We start from the raw sequence: 14588 nt of genomic DNA, 5'->3' as shown, positions 1-14588 counted from the left end.
GTATATACTGTACAAAGAATACAAAGTAGTAATACTGTTGTACCTTACATGCTTATTTAGGTAAGAGAGAGGTTTGCTGAATTTTTTCTGGGTAAAGAAAATTAAATAAGATTAATTATAAAAATATTATTTTTTTCTGCAAAAAGCTTTATTGTTTCCACTTGGTCCAATGCATGGGGGAGGGTTCCAAGGTGGGGTTTCAGGGTTATCAGGCTCAGGCAAAAGCCAGACACCAGGGAAATGCAGAGGGGCCCCTCGAAAGCCTCTGGGCTCCTAAGTTTTCCCAGTTGTGCTTGAGGGTGAGCCTATCAAAGAGATACTCTCCCATGCCAGCCTGGGGGCTACCCAGTCTGCGGATATTAGTCAGGTGGTCGCCCATTTTCTTGAGGAGCTTCACCTCCTCATCCAGGAAATGGTTCTCCAGGAAATCACAGAGATGAGGGTCTATGTGGGTAAAGGCCAGGGCATGCAGATCCAGAAGAGCCTGGTTCAGGGTCTTCTCCAAGTTCAAGGCTGCTTCCATGGCGTCCTGAATTTTACCCCACTCATCTTGGGAAGGCTTCGCCACCTCCTGGAGAAGAATGCGGCCACCATGCTGGTTTTGCAGCTTTAAGAGACCCTCAGAGCCTTCACACTTCTCCTCCGTCAACTCTTGGAAGAAGTGGCCCATGCCCTGCAGAACCGAGTCGTTCCCATCAAAATAGAAGCCCAGAGAGAGGTAGGTGTAGGAGGCCCGCAGATGCAGGTTGGCCAGGAGGTTGACCGCCGCCTCCACCTCGGTAGAATAATTCTGGCGAATTTGGGAGCTCATGGTTGTTCGGCAGTGAAGAATTAAGGTCGAAAAAAACGGTGCCAGCTGGTCTCGGAGGCTGAGGAAAGCTGAGGTGGTTTCGAAGATGGTGACTAAAAAAGAAGGTGGAAGGGAGTTGGAAAGGAGTGGTGTCCCTAGGTCTGTTCCATCCAAACCCTGTTGAAGCAAGAGATAGATCCCACGACCACCGAGGGCACTCATAAAAATATTATTTTAATTCTTATGTACCATCAGTGGAATTAAAGAAATAAATACAATAACTGAGAAAAAAAATCCTTCAAAATACCACTAATATTGGAATAAAAATATGCTTATTTAAAACCCCCCAAAGTATGATTTTTATATCACTATATGGTAAGTCATTTAATAATACACACTAAAACAAGAAAATAGATAAAAATGTAATGAAAATAAATGAAAAATGTTTTGAATTTTTAAGGTAGCCTAAATTTACTTATCAGGAAGAGATTAAATTCTAAATTACATGTCATAGATCAAGATGAAACAAAGATCAAGATGAAATTCTAGTATTCTGAAATATCAAGATCCATTGCTTTTCAGGAATGGCATATTCATGCTGGGTGAGTTTATGCCATGTCCATTAATATTTTCTATTTCCTAGAGCCGTACACTATAGATTCTTACCTACAGGAAGACTTCACTCTGAAGAAATGGTGAATGACAGATACAACTCTGGTCTAAGGTGCAGGAGACCTGAGCTGCTACTCAGCATGTTCAGGTGTTTGGGTAAGACTTTTAACTCCTCTGTCTCAGCTTCCTCTGAAGTGAGGAGGTTGAGGAGGTAATCTAATTCTAAAGTAACAAAATAATGATTAGGATTTCACCACTTGGTTCTTTTTATAATAGATTAAAGGGGAACTTACTATAACCTAAGGATTTTGGTCTGTATATTTCACATGCAAATAAAAATTGAGTAACAAAATCTTAGGAGAGTATTAAACATCTGAAACATGGCATGAAAGATATTCCAGAGAAAATTTAACTGTGTGTGTGTATATACACATACATATATACATATACATATATATATTCCTAATGGCCTAGATGTCCCATTGTCAAAGCAATGATTACATTAAAATTATTCCTGAATGTGTGTCATAAGACTGGAATAGAACTTGAGTAGTTGATTCTTACATTTGTCTTGAAAATATGCCAAATTTGTGTTTATAAACAATCTTCATTAAGGCTGACAGGCACTGTTGAGCTGAGTTAAATCCCTAATTCTGGGCATCCAGGGCCTCTGTCCTCTCTTCCTTCATCTCATATTGTTTTCATGATGAGATAAATTAAAATTCTTATTTGTTATGCATTTGGTGTACCACTTGCTCTTCCTGCTCATCTGTGCTTACGAGATTTTACTCTGCTTGTATAAGTGTTCATGAGCCTTCAATTTTGAACAGCTGTGAGGAAGGCTGGTTAACTATTTGTAAACACCACCCAACAATCCTTGACAGCAATCGCAGTCTTGCAGAGTACTGAAGGGCTATTTTATTGGGAATGATAATGAGACTGTCTTGCCCTGGCGTCCGGCTATTTATTACATACCAATACTGAATGTTATCACTTAGTTGTGTGGTGCAAAATAATTAGTCACATGTTTGTAGGAGGCTGTATTCCCAGTGGGGGGAAGTGATATGTATAGCTATGGCCTTTATTTAAATAATTCAAATGTATACCATTTTTGAGTTTTCTAAATACCTGCTTTGGTTAGCTTTGAGAACAAACACAGAACTTTATATTGTAAATTTCTCCTTTTTTACTAGAGTAAAATGATATTTTATTAAATGATTAGCATACTGTTTATATATATTATATTATATTATAAATATATATTATATTATATTATATAAATATATATTATAAATATATATTATATATTATAGTTTATAGCCTATAATATATAATATATACATTATATAAAAATATGTTATTATGAAGACACATACTTTTTTTCCTATATGATCACTGAGCTTAGAAATAGCAGTCTGTCAGAGGGGAGAGAGGAGGGAGAATTGGATAAGAAAAGGCGTGGGGATTAACCAAAAAACATACATGCATAGCTCATAGACACAGAACGGTGCGGCCACAGCCATAGAGAAGGGGTGTGGGGAATGGGTGGAGGCAGGCAATGGGGGCATGGGGACCTCTGTATCAGCGTCAACAATAAAAATAAAGGGGAGAAATAACAATTGCTTTTATCATATCAGTTACAGGTTTGATCTAAGGAGACACTGTCAATAATGGGGTTCTTTAATAGAGAACAATCACTATTGAAAAAGGGCCTGGCACCTATTAGGACATCAGTAAATCATTGTTAAATAAATGCATAAAAAGTTATGAATACTTTCACTTTTTTCTGAAAGAATTAGCTTATTAAGTTGCAACGATGCAAACAAATCTGTGCTTTTTCATTGCAGTGTGGTCTGTGCTGCTCCCATCTTTATGCATGTAGTTTTATATAGCAAAATCTTTATTTCACTAAGCTTATTCTATAGACTTCTATATATACTTTGTGCACAATTTGCATGAAGTATATATAATGCTGAAGTATTTATGTTGTTGCTCATGTGATTGAGATGTATTTTTATATTTTATTCTCAAACTAGTTACAATAGTAATGGTAGGAATAAAAATAATGTCACTTACACTAGGCTCTCTAATTGATTTAAAAGCTGTGCCTACTATGTGAAAGAAACAATGCTAGGCATTGAAAGGAGTGGTGAAAAATAAAGAGAATCTGTCTTCAAGGAACTTTTTAGTCTAGATGGGTCAATAACCCTACCTTGAAGAACAGAATGGAAGAATTCTAGTTGAAACTATTAGGAAACCATTGTCTCATGGCACTCTTCTTTTTAAACCTCTTGCTAACAGAAACACTGACTGCCTTTGTCCTAAACTGCCTTTTCACCAATGTTTACACAGTGAATAGCCTTGGAAGATAAAAATGTTTCAATCTAGAGCAAAGGGTAGATTTGCTTACAATCCTGGAATATATAGTGTCCCCCTTGGCAGCAAAAAGCAGATGTGCTTAATGACAATTATAAAAGTTAGCTTCTCTAAGCTCAGGGTTGCTCTCCTGTAGGGTGACTCCCTGCATGTGTAAGTTTGTCCTTCTTCACATCACCTTGTGGGAGTTGGGCTCAGAGAACCAAAGCAAATACAGAATCTCTGCTACTGCTATTACCGTGAATAATAAAGGTCTTTGTCCCTCGCCCAGGAATATCATGTCTTTGATTAGCTTTCATGAAACTGTGGCAGGCTAACTTAAAAACAAAGTAGAACCTCAGGTCCTTTAAAATTCTTGTCAGGGACATAAAGTCAGAGTAGGACATAGCCAAGCCACAACAGGACAAGAGTAGAGGTGTCAAAGAGAGCATTGCAAGGAAAGAACCATCAGATTCATACACTGGGTTTACTCAGTATTGTAGAAGCAAACTTGGGGTGAGGGATATGAATGGGAAAGACCCCAAATTAAATGGGTAATCATAGCTAAATTTATTGAGTGCTCACTATGCACCAAGCACTTTTCTCTGCACCTTTCATAACTTGTCTTACTTCCTTTTCAACAACCTATAACATAGGTATAAGAGTTATTCCCATTATGTACAAGAGGAAACAAAGGCAGAGAATGGATAGGTAATTTGTTCAGGTTTTCACAATATGTTAGAGGTGGAATCAAGATTCAAACCCAAACAGGGTGATTCCAGAGCACACAGCTCTTGATGATACACCACATACCTGGCTAGGGTCTTGGACTGAGGCTATACCATGAAGGGTTCTGTATAGCACAATAAGCATGGTGAGTTTTATGCTGAAAGGAAGGGAAATGACCAGATCAGTAATAAAGTATACAAGTATAAATACATTCATATAGGGATACACACACACGTATTGATTTGTTTAAAGTGCATCTTATTGTACTCTAAGCTCCAGGAGGATGCTGATTTGTGCATTGTTGCATTCGACATCTAACACAGTAGATATAGCACCATAATGCAGCAATGTGGAATGTGGGTTGCCCCATCCTGGTGAACATCTAAGGCTCTGCCCCTTACTACATAGCCATGAGATTTAAAAAAAATGGCCCAAATGAAAGAACAGATCAATGCTCCAGAAAAAATATAACTAAGTGATGATCAGACAGCCAACTTATCAGATGTACAGTTCAAAACACTGGTAATCAGGATGATCACAGAATTGGATGAGTATGGTCACAAAATAGAGGAAAAACTGAAGGGTATGAAAAATGAAATAAAGGAAAATGCACAGGGAACCAACAGTGATGGGAAGGAAACTGGGACTCAGATCAAAGGTTTGGACCAGAAGGAAGAAAGAAACTTCCAATCAGAAAAGAATGAAGAAACAAGAATTCAAAAAAATGAGGAGAGGCCTAGGAACCTCCAGAGCAACTTTAAATGTTCCAATATCTGAATCCAGGGATGCTGAAGGAGAAGAGGAACAGCAAGGAATTGAAAACTTATTTGAAAAAATAGTTAAAGAAAACTTCCCCAATCTGGCAAAGGAAATAGACTTTCAGGAAGTCCAGGAAGCTCAGAGAGTCCCAAAGAAGTTGAACCCAAGGCAGTACACACCAAGACAAATCATACTTACATTATCCAAGATTAAAAATAAGGAGAGAATCTCTCAAGCAGCAAGAGAAAAGGAAACAGTTACCTACAAAGGAGTTCCCATAAGACTATCAGCTTATTCCTCAAAAGAAATCTTGCAGACAAGAAGGGGCTGGAAAGAAGTATTCCAAGTCCTGAAAGGCAAGGACCTACATCCAAGATTCCTTTATCCAGCAAAGCTTTCATTTAGAATGGAAGGACAGATAAAGTGCTTCCCAGATAAGGTCAAGTTAAAGGAGTTCATCATCACCAAGCCCTTATTATACAAAATGTTTAAGGGACTTAAGAAAAAGAAGATAAAAAATATGAACAGTGAAATGACAACAAACTTACAACTATCAACAACTGAACCAAAAACAAACTAAGCAAACAACTAGGACAGGAAGAGAATCACAGAAATGGAGATCACATGGAGGGTTATCATCAGGGGAAGGCGAGGGGGAGGAAGGGGGAAAATGTACAGAGAATAAGTAGCATAAATAGTAGGTATAAAATAGATGGGGAGGTTAAGAATAGTATAGGAAATGGAGAAGCCAAAGAACTTACAACTTACACGTACGACCGTTGGACATGAACTAGAGAGAGGGGAATGAAGATGGGAGGGGGTGTGCAGTGTGAAGGGGAATAAAAGGGGAATATGGGACAACTGTAATAGCATAATCAATAAGATATTTTTTTAAATCTATTATTACAGAAAAATTTTGCTACCCAATTTCTTATATAAACACTTTAAATAAATATAGTTATTAAATATATTGGATCCAATTTTTTTAACTTTCTAGTACAATACCAGAAACAAATAAAAATAAGTAAAAGAAAGATGCAGAGCAAGTTAAAATTATGAGAATATGTTATGATTGTTTGGAAGACAAAAAGTAATTACAAAATTATTGGAATTTAAAGTTTTACAATAATCACCAAATTGCTTAATTCATTTGAAATACAATTTTGAGTACATGCCATTCACCAGGTACTCAATAGCATAGATTTTTTTTAAAAGCTTATAAAAGAAATCACAATATGTCTCTCCCTCCACTTTCTATTGTGTTCTTTAGCCTAGACTGTCACAACTGCCCTTCAATTACCTCTGATTTTGTCCTTTTCCACAGTATACAAGCATGTGTGTATGTACATACATGTATGTGTATGAAATTTATAAGAAGTGTGTGTAATGGTAATACTTACAAAACAGTTAGTCCCACCTCCTTGATATTAGCTTTGTAGTTGGATATAATATGAAACTCCTAGAACGTGAAATATGATGAACTGAAGTACAATCCTGTTTTATAAGCAATGCTATTGGCCTCTGTCTATCCCTGTCCTACTGCAACCTTGTTATTGCTTTAGAGAACTGCACTGCCTCAGCTGGGTGGTGTTTTATCATACCCTGGTTAAGTTGGGTCTTTTTAAAAAACTGAAGCTTGCATTAGAAATCTAGATTTCTTATTTTTTAGCAGTCATATGTGCTGCCATGAGAGAAGCAACAGAATTGAATAACAAGAGTCATTTTTAGGTTCTGCCCAGACTTTTGTTTTTCTCTTCTATGAAATGGCAGTTTTGAAAAAGTCTTTTAACGTTCTTAAAGTTAACAGCTGTCACTGTCAGGCAGTGCCTCTAATACTGGTGGTGCTAGAGGTGATGTTGTTGGTAAACAGGCAGGGTTTGTATCTGATGAGTTCCTTTTATTCCTTTTAATCTTTCCTTCGATGCACTCCTATGTTGGGTTAAAAATTGTTAAATACAGGACTTGTTGTTTTTGCATGGAGTTAAGAACTTGAGGTTCTGATTTAACTCAGGATCAAACCTCAGAATGATCATTGCAAAAGAAGTGATAAAAATAATGAACATAATCAATCAATTAAACTTTCTTATATTCAATTAATCATAATCCAATAAAATAATTTGATTTAACAATACATTCTATTACCTGTGATTAAATTTCATCTATTATTTAATAGTTTAAAAATATGTGACTTAGTTTGGTGTCACTAACCTTTTAGAGACATATTATATAAGATAAATTTAATATTATTCCCTGTATTATTTATGCATTTACTTTTTTGTTAGGATGAGGTGTTGTTGGTAATGACATAATCAACCATTGTGGTAATCACTTGACTTTCCTTATTTAGTTTTATTTAAGCTCAGAATGTTGATTCATCCTTAGATTTCCAAAATAAACACTATCTAGTGGTAAAACCTGTCTTGAATGAAAATAAATTTATTTCATTAACTCTGCGTTATCACTATACTTGTCAATTGCATAGATTATTTCAATGATTTTGACAAAATATTTTAAGGCAGAAATTCTTTCCTCAACCTTTTTAAGATTAGTCTCAGATAAGTTAAATAAATTGTCTAAGATTTCACTAGTAAATAAATAAGAACTAAACTTTAACAATAAGTCCATATGATTTTATTAAACCAAATTGTTTATCCTGTGACAGATTATGCTTTCATTAATTGTTAAATTGTATTTGCATATAAAGTCTTCAATATTTTCCTTTTCATTAATAACTAGCATTATTCTAATTTTTATCATCACTTTTATCAAATTTGAAAGTAAAAAACATAGAAGGAATTTTTAAATGAGAAAAATTGTTAAACTACATAAGTATGACAGGCTAATGAAGTATGTAATTTTCCAGAAAAAAATATGATGCTCAAAAATTAAGAACATATTAAAACCTAAACAGAAAATAAAATTATTGTGAAAGGAATAGAGAAATGAACAAAAAGAAACCTTCCAAAATGAAGGTAAAGAAGGATTTAAGTTCAAATTGTTTCAAAACTTCAACTAACTAGGCTTGCTAATTCTATTTATTTTCTATTTAAATTCTGTCTAAGTTTTTGCAAAGAACTAAGAATACAACATTTGCAACACCTTTTATTAAATCAGCTGAACATTAATAACAGTGTATGTCAAAGGTAAATAACATTAATAACAAAGAATAGCTAAGTTCATTGTTGAATGTTAATGTAGAATCCAAAATATAATTAGATCCTAATTAAGAATTAGAATCTACCATATTTTTATTTTTAAGATTTTTAAAAGATTTTATTTATTTATATTTAGAGAGGGGAAGAGAGGGAGGAAAAGTGGGGGAGAAACATTTATGTGTGGTTGCCTCCCACACAGCCCTACTGGGGACCTGGCCTGTAAGCCAGGCATGTGCCCTGACTGGGAACCAAACCAGTGACCCTTTGGTTCTCAGGCCAGCACTCAGTCCACTGAGCCATACAAGCCAGGGCAATTTCTAATGTTTTATTTATTTATTTTTAAAGAGAGTGGGAGTGAGGGAGAAAGAGAAGGAAAGAAACATCAGTGTGAGAGAAAAATCACTGTTTGGTTGCCTTTTGGACACATTCATTACCAGGGACCAAACTAGCAACCCAGGCATATTCCATGATTGGGAATCAAACCAGTGACTTTTTGTTTTGCATGATGACCCCCAACCAACTGAGCCATACCAGTCAGGGAAAATCTAGCAGTATTTTTAAAATAAGCATAACCCATAAACATTTGTAACTGGAATGCAAGGATGGTTTGATTTTAGGAACCACTGTTATTCATCATACAAGTTAATGTTTAATATATATTTTTAATCATAAATATTGTAAATAAGATATAGGTTAAACTATAAGATCTCGAAATAATTCCAGACAGGTGCAAGGTAGACTAATTAGTTAAAATATTGTGCCCGATAAAAAATATCCCAGATAGGTGATTGATTTTGAAAATTTTGAAAGTCCTGGAGAACATAGAGAAATAAAAAATAAATCCTCAAAACTGTAACATTTAACTGGAAAATAATTCATAATCCCAAAGGACTTTGTTTTTTTATTGTATCAAATAATTTGTTAATAGTCCTGGAAACATTATCTTGAGAAATTCCAGGAAAAAAATAAGTATAAAAGGATTTAAACCCTTGAGTTTAAAAAGACAAATTTGCAGAAAAAAAAACTTCATCATGTATACTTAAGAACTCTGTAAGAAAGTGCCATGTTTATTTTTTAAGCAACTAGAAACTATAAGTTAGTGGAAATGCTAGGAGGAATACTATGTTGGACATTTATAGATTTTTGCCTTCTACTCTTTCCTTTAAGAAAAAATGAATGGAAAATATGTCTCACTCCCAATCCTGATGCATATGAAAAATGAATCCATGCTTATCCTATAAAAGTTGGTTCCCTTCACCAAAGAATAAATGAAACTGGGCTCAGGATACAAGCTAGGGCACTTCAAGCTTTCTGTTCAGTAAATTTAAAAAGAGCAATAGTGCTCCAGTCCCAGTTAAATCTGGATTCTTGAAGAAGAAACATAAAACTTACAGAGCTGAACATGACTCTCATACTTTCGAATTTGTAGAGTAGGATGTAGAGAAAACTGGTCCATAAAATACAAACTGATAAAGGACATAAAATGATAAAAGCCATAGAAAGACATGGAGAGTAAGATAGAAAATGTAGATAAGTTTCTCATAACATGTTGAGTCCTGGTGCCAGGCAGTGCTTAGCTCAGATGTAGTTTCTCCAGTCCTTGTGAAATATCCCAGAATACTTATATTTTACTATCTATTATATGTAAGCTAGAAAATGAATGTATTGTTTTTAAAAGATCAAATTATTTGTTTTTTATTTCCTTTAAGTTATAATCCCCTTGACTTCTCATCCATTAAATCAAATCATTTCCGTGATTCAGGGTAAATTTTGATATATACTGGAACAAAGATATCAATAATATATGGTAAATTTATTTGGTGCACCAATAAAACAGTAGTTTTACAATATAGTCTAAATAAAATACAAAAGAATTTATACATTCCAATTTTTCTTGCATGTTAAACATTGTCACATATATCGGGTGCCTAGATTCAAGGTCATGACTAGCTGCATGCTTGTTCGTGACTAATGTTAAGCTTTAGCATTTAGACCGTCATGTGTTTAAACCATCAGTTTGGTTATAAGGAAAGATGTGTTTAGTGCTATGTACCCAAAATGAGTCACTTATTAAAATATTTTTGAAAGTGTTGTGAAAAGTATTTATGCATCCTGGCTGGCGTAGCTCTGTGGATTGAGCGCGGGCTGTGAACCAAAGTGTCGCAGGTTCGATTCCCAGTCAGGGTACATGCCTGGGTTGCAGGCCATGACCCCCAGCAACCTCACATTGATGCTTCTCTCTCTTTGTCTCTCTCTCTCTCTCTCTCCCTCTCTCTCTCTCTCCCTTCTCTCTCTAAAAATAAATAAATAAAATCTAAAAAAAAGAGTAAACCAAATGTTGCTTTAAAAAAAAAGTATTTATGCCTTGAGCACAGCAATATTGTTTGCGATGACTGTTGCAAATGTTTTGCAAAGCCAACTATTGAAGATTTGGTTAATTAACATTAAAGACTTTTTTGTTGTCATTGTATTTTTTAGCAATATCCATGTTTGCATTATTTAAAAACAAAAATTCCTTTATTTTTTTACATTTCTTTGTTTAATAATTTCTGGTTTGCAACTGAAAATAAATAAAAATCATGTATTTTATTATATAAAAATAATAAATGCAAATTTGCAGTGTTTTTAATTTTGTTCACATCTAAGTACATACTAGTAATGAATGTCTCTCCTAGATACAGGCATCCTGTGCTGTAAATTTTGACCCAACCTCCACAGGGTTTTAAACTAAATTTGTAAACCTGAAAATTTAGTTTTACTGAGTTATAGGTGGAAAGCAAGCAAGCATGGGATATTACAGAGAGAATACATCTGAGTTTTTAAAATGATAGGGTAAGAGAGAGAGAAAGAGAAAGAGTAAAAGATCAGATGCCTCTTCTACCCCAATGTACTTCACTTTAGAATTAGTCTCAAGGTGCAGATGGGGTAATGACAAAGAAACCCAGAGGTACACGTGTGCATGTAGGGGAGGCGATAGAAGAGAAAGAGACTGGAACCCACCGCCTGTTGTATCTAAGCAGTAGTCCACTTGGCTGAATATCCCACAGCAGCACTGGACACACACAGCCGAGCTGTGATAGCTAAACAGCCACAGACTACATCCAGCCCCACTCTCACTCTTCTTTCCTCACCCTCTGCACCTAATGAGGGAAATGCGTTAAAGTCATCATGCACCCCCAATGGAAAACGGAGAAATCACTGATTCATTACAGAGCAGTTATTAAGGGATGTGGCTGGGGTCAGAAGAATTTTATGTTTGAGATTCAGCCAAGCAGTGGTGTCCGGAAAGGCTGAGGTGAGGCCACATCATAGCAGTAGAGTCTGTTTATGGAACAAAAGGGACATCCAGGCACTGACTGTGCAGAGAAAACAAAATAAAACATATTGTAACTTTCATCAGTCACAGATACCAAAAGCAGATGACAGCAGGATGAACAATAACCCAGTGGGGCAAGGGACCTCCCAGTGAAGGCCACTAATCGCATGTAAGATTTTCTGATGCCTCATGCTATGTCCAGCAGGCACCTTGGCTAGGAGAAAGACAAAAGGGCAGAGGTAACACCAAAGGGACAATTTTAAAATGAAAGACAGGTTACCTTTCAATGACATATTTAAAATCCCATTCATCCTAGCTCCTCCTACTGCCATTGAAGAGAATCTAAGCTTGAGAAAAATATGAAGAGTTGCTGATAAAAAGAATGTTTAACTTTTTTCCATGTATGTATTTGGCAGATGTCAAGTTTAACACAGATCCTACAGTAGCAGCAATACCTAATTTTTCTTACTTAAAACCAAAGTTCTAACTAATGCCAGTACTGAGCAGAGAAACAAGAGTCTGATTTATTACTGCTGACTTTACCCCTACACTAGAAGTACTATCACACCTATGGCAACTACAAGTAAGACAGTGACCACACTTATACTTCTATTATGTCATAGCATGATCATCCTTATATAAGTAAATTGTTGATACATATATCTACATCTGTTTTTTTTTTCTGCGTAAGATGATCACAATTACCCTTGGGTTACCATTGGTTTAAGGCCATTAGAAATTAACCAAATAAATTTAGTATAGATAATTCTTACCTCTAAACAATTTATTGAATTAAATAATTTTGGAAATCAAAATTTCAATTTTGATATCTATATCCTTTATTCAAACGGTTTCATAGCACTAAAATGAAGAATGATCTCAAGGGAAAAAATAATATAAGTAGAAGTTACTTAGGTCAATGGTTTATATCACAAGTGGCAAACACAAGACCTGAGGGCTAAATCCAGCCCTCCACCTTGTTTTATCCAGCCCAGCACCTTGTTTCTACCTGGTGGCAGTATCGAGCTTCTTGTCCCTAGTTAAGGAATAGTTCCATTTATACAGTCCTAAAATTACATTTGGCCCTTTGAAGGCAACCTCGAGGCTGAGATGGCCCCGGTGAAAATGAGTTTGACACCCCTGTAAATGATCTCAACCGGTAATAATGAAAAAAAAAATCCTTTCAACTCATTGCCTTCCCACGAGCACTTGTGAAATAAGTTTTTCCCCTGACAAACCTCCAAAGGTGACTGAAAATGCACATATCACACAACATTACAGGCTGCAAGTGCTAAGACGTGTGTGTGTGTTGGCTATCCTGGTGGAGAATTAAGGTACCTCATTTTTCTTACGTGCTTTCTCCATCCTTCAAGACAAGTTGAGGGCAGAGTTGAAGGGTAATCATGGGTCAGTGTACAATAAGTAGAAAGGGGAGAAAGTGAGTCCATGGAGTTTCAATTCTGCAGGTCAGTTTGATCTTGCTGAGTCAGCTAAGACCCAGCTAGCCATCTCCACTCCTGAAGGAGATGTGCACAGCAGGACTCTGCAGACTCTGCAGGTCTTTAAGAAATAGGTTCCACGATGTCCAATTAGAGTGACTGTAATTAAAGCAACCCCTTTTCTTCAAATGCTTGGGGTATTTTGATTAATTGAGAAGTCTCTAAATCAATGATCTCTGCAAGTTCCCTAGATCTACAAATAGCAGTTTGAACAGATTGGGGTTTTTTATCTGCTTTGAGTGACTGTGCTGGGCTAAATCTTATGCTTATTTCATCAATTGCCCTCTTTCCTTTCAGAAAACTTTACATCTAAATAAAGAGCCCCAAGAGACAATCTCTTTCAAAACTGATTTCATTATTTCTTTGCTATTAATGATGTTTATAGGGTGTGAAACATTAAATCATGACCCTGTAAGATTCTGGAACTTTTGCTCATCCAAAATGTCATTTTATTTTATTCTTTAGGGTAGCGCTTTTTATATACTAATGTAGTATTTGGTGGTAGACTGTAATTAAACTATAGTCACTGGGCCTAAATTTCACAAGTGATTAGATGTACTTGCTTTTTTGCCCCTCTACAGAGAATATGTGCTGGCTTTGTGGAATCACTAAGACGTATCGCTCTGCCCCCACTTTTCCTTTAGTTCCTGCTTGGTGCAAAGAATGCACAGCATTCTGCAATGTTTTTATTTTATTATTGCTTGAAATACCAGCCTCACATTCCACTAGAGAAATTGAATGAGGACAGGAGTGTAAAGTACTATTTAAGCATCTCTCAATGTTCCCTGCATCTTTTATTTCTTTCTCACTGTATAACCTTTCTACCCTTCCTACAATTCCACTCCTTTTATGTTACACACAAAGCTGAAAATGGGCAGGACTCAAAGGCCTAGAACATCTTATACTCCTGCAAGAATACAAGAGACTTGATTATGACATAACTCTGTGGATATTTTTCACTTTAAAAAATAGGAAAACAAACACAAGTCAGAATTTAGAGTTTAAATAACAAGAAAATTGGCATTTACAGGTTGAGCTAAGTACTTTTTTCCCAAATTATTCCTTTTATTTACTTTTTGAACATATCTGCATACATGATGACTGCATTGTGAATCCTATGTACTCTTGAGAAAGGGCTTTGATGGAAATCATTAAATATTGTTTCCTCAATAATTATGTGATTTCTGTATCTGGTGATAGAGATAACTAAAAGACCATATTCATCATTATAATCATTTCCAAATAATTTATTGTATTTTTAAAAATTATAAATAAATGTCACTGCTCTGCTATAATTCCAAAGGGGCTTATGAAAAATACATATACACACATATGGCACATGTACAATTTTACATATTACATGTTATTAAGGG

General features: G+C 35.5%; 1 protein-coding gene across 1 annotated transcript; it reads right to left on the bottom strand.

The window, feature by feature from the left end:
* Window positions 1-214: 214 nt before the first annotated feature.
* On the bottom strand, window positions 215-925 carry LOC123816402 (ferritin light chain-like). The gene has a single exon (XM_045835319.1). It carries the CDS (start codon window positions 809-811, stop codon window positions 215-217), a length of 597 nt encoding a protein of 198 aa, XP_045691275.1. The 5' UTR covers window positions 812-925.
* Between the last annotated feature and the right edge of the window lie 13663 nt (window positions 926-14588).

The sequence above is a fragment of the Phyllostomus hastatus genome, unplaced genomic scaffold (genome assembly GCF_019186645.2).
Source record: "Phyllostomus hastatus isolate PE091 unplaced genomic scaffold, TTU_PhHast_1.1 phas_contig_209, whole genome shotgun sequence".
NCBI lineage: Eukaryota > Metazoa > Chordata > Mammalia > Chiroptera > Phyllostomidae > Phyllostomus > Phyllostomus hastatus.
Note: the sequence above shows the minus strand (reverse complement) of the source record. Positions and strands in the feature narration are given on the sequence as shown.

Coding starts and splice junctions, on each gene's coding strand:
- LOC123816402 (XM_045835319.1), bottom strand. CDS start 811: ATGAGCTCCCAAATTCGCCAGAATTATTCTACCGAGGTGGAGGCGGCG.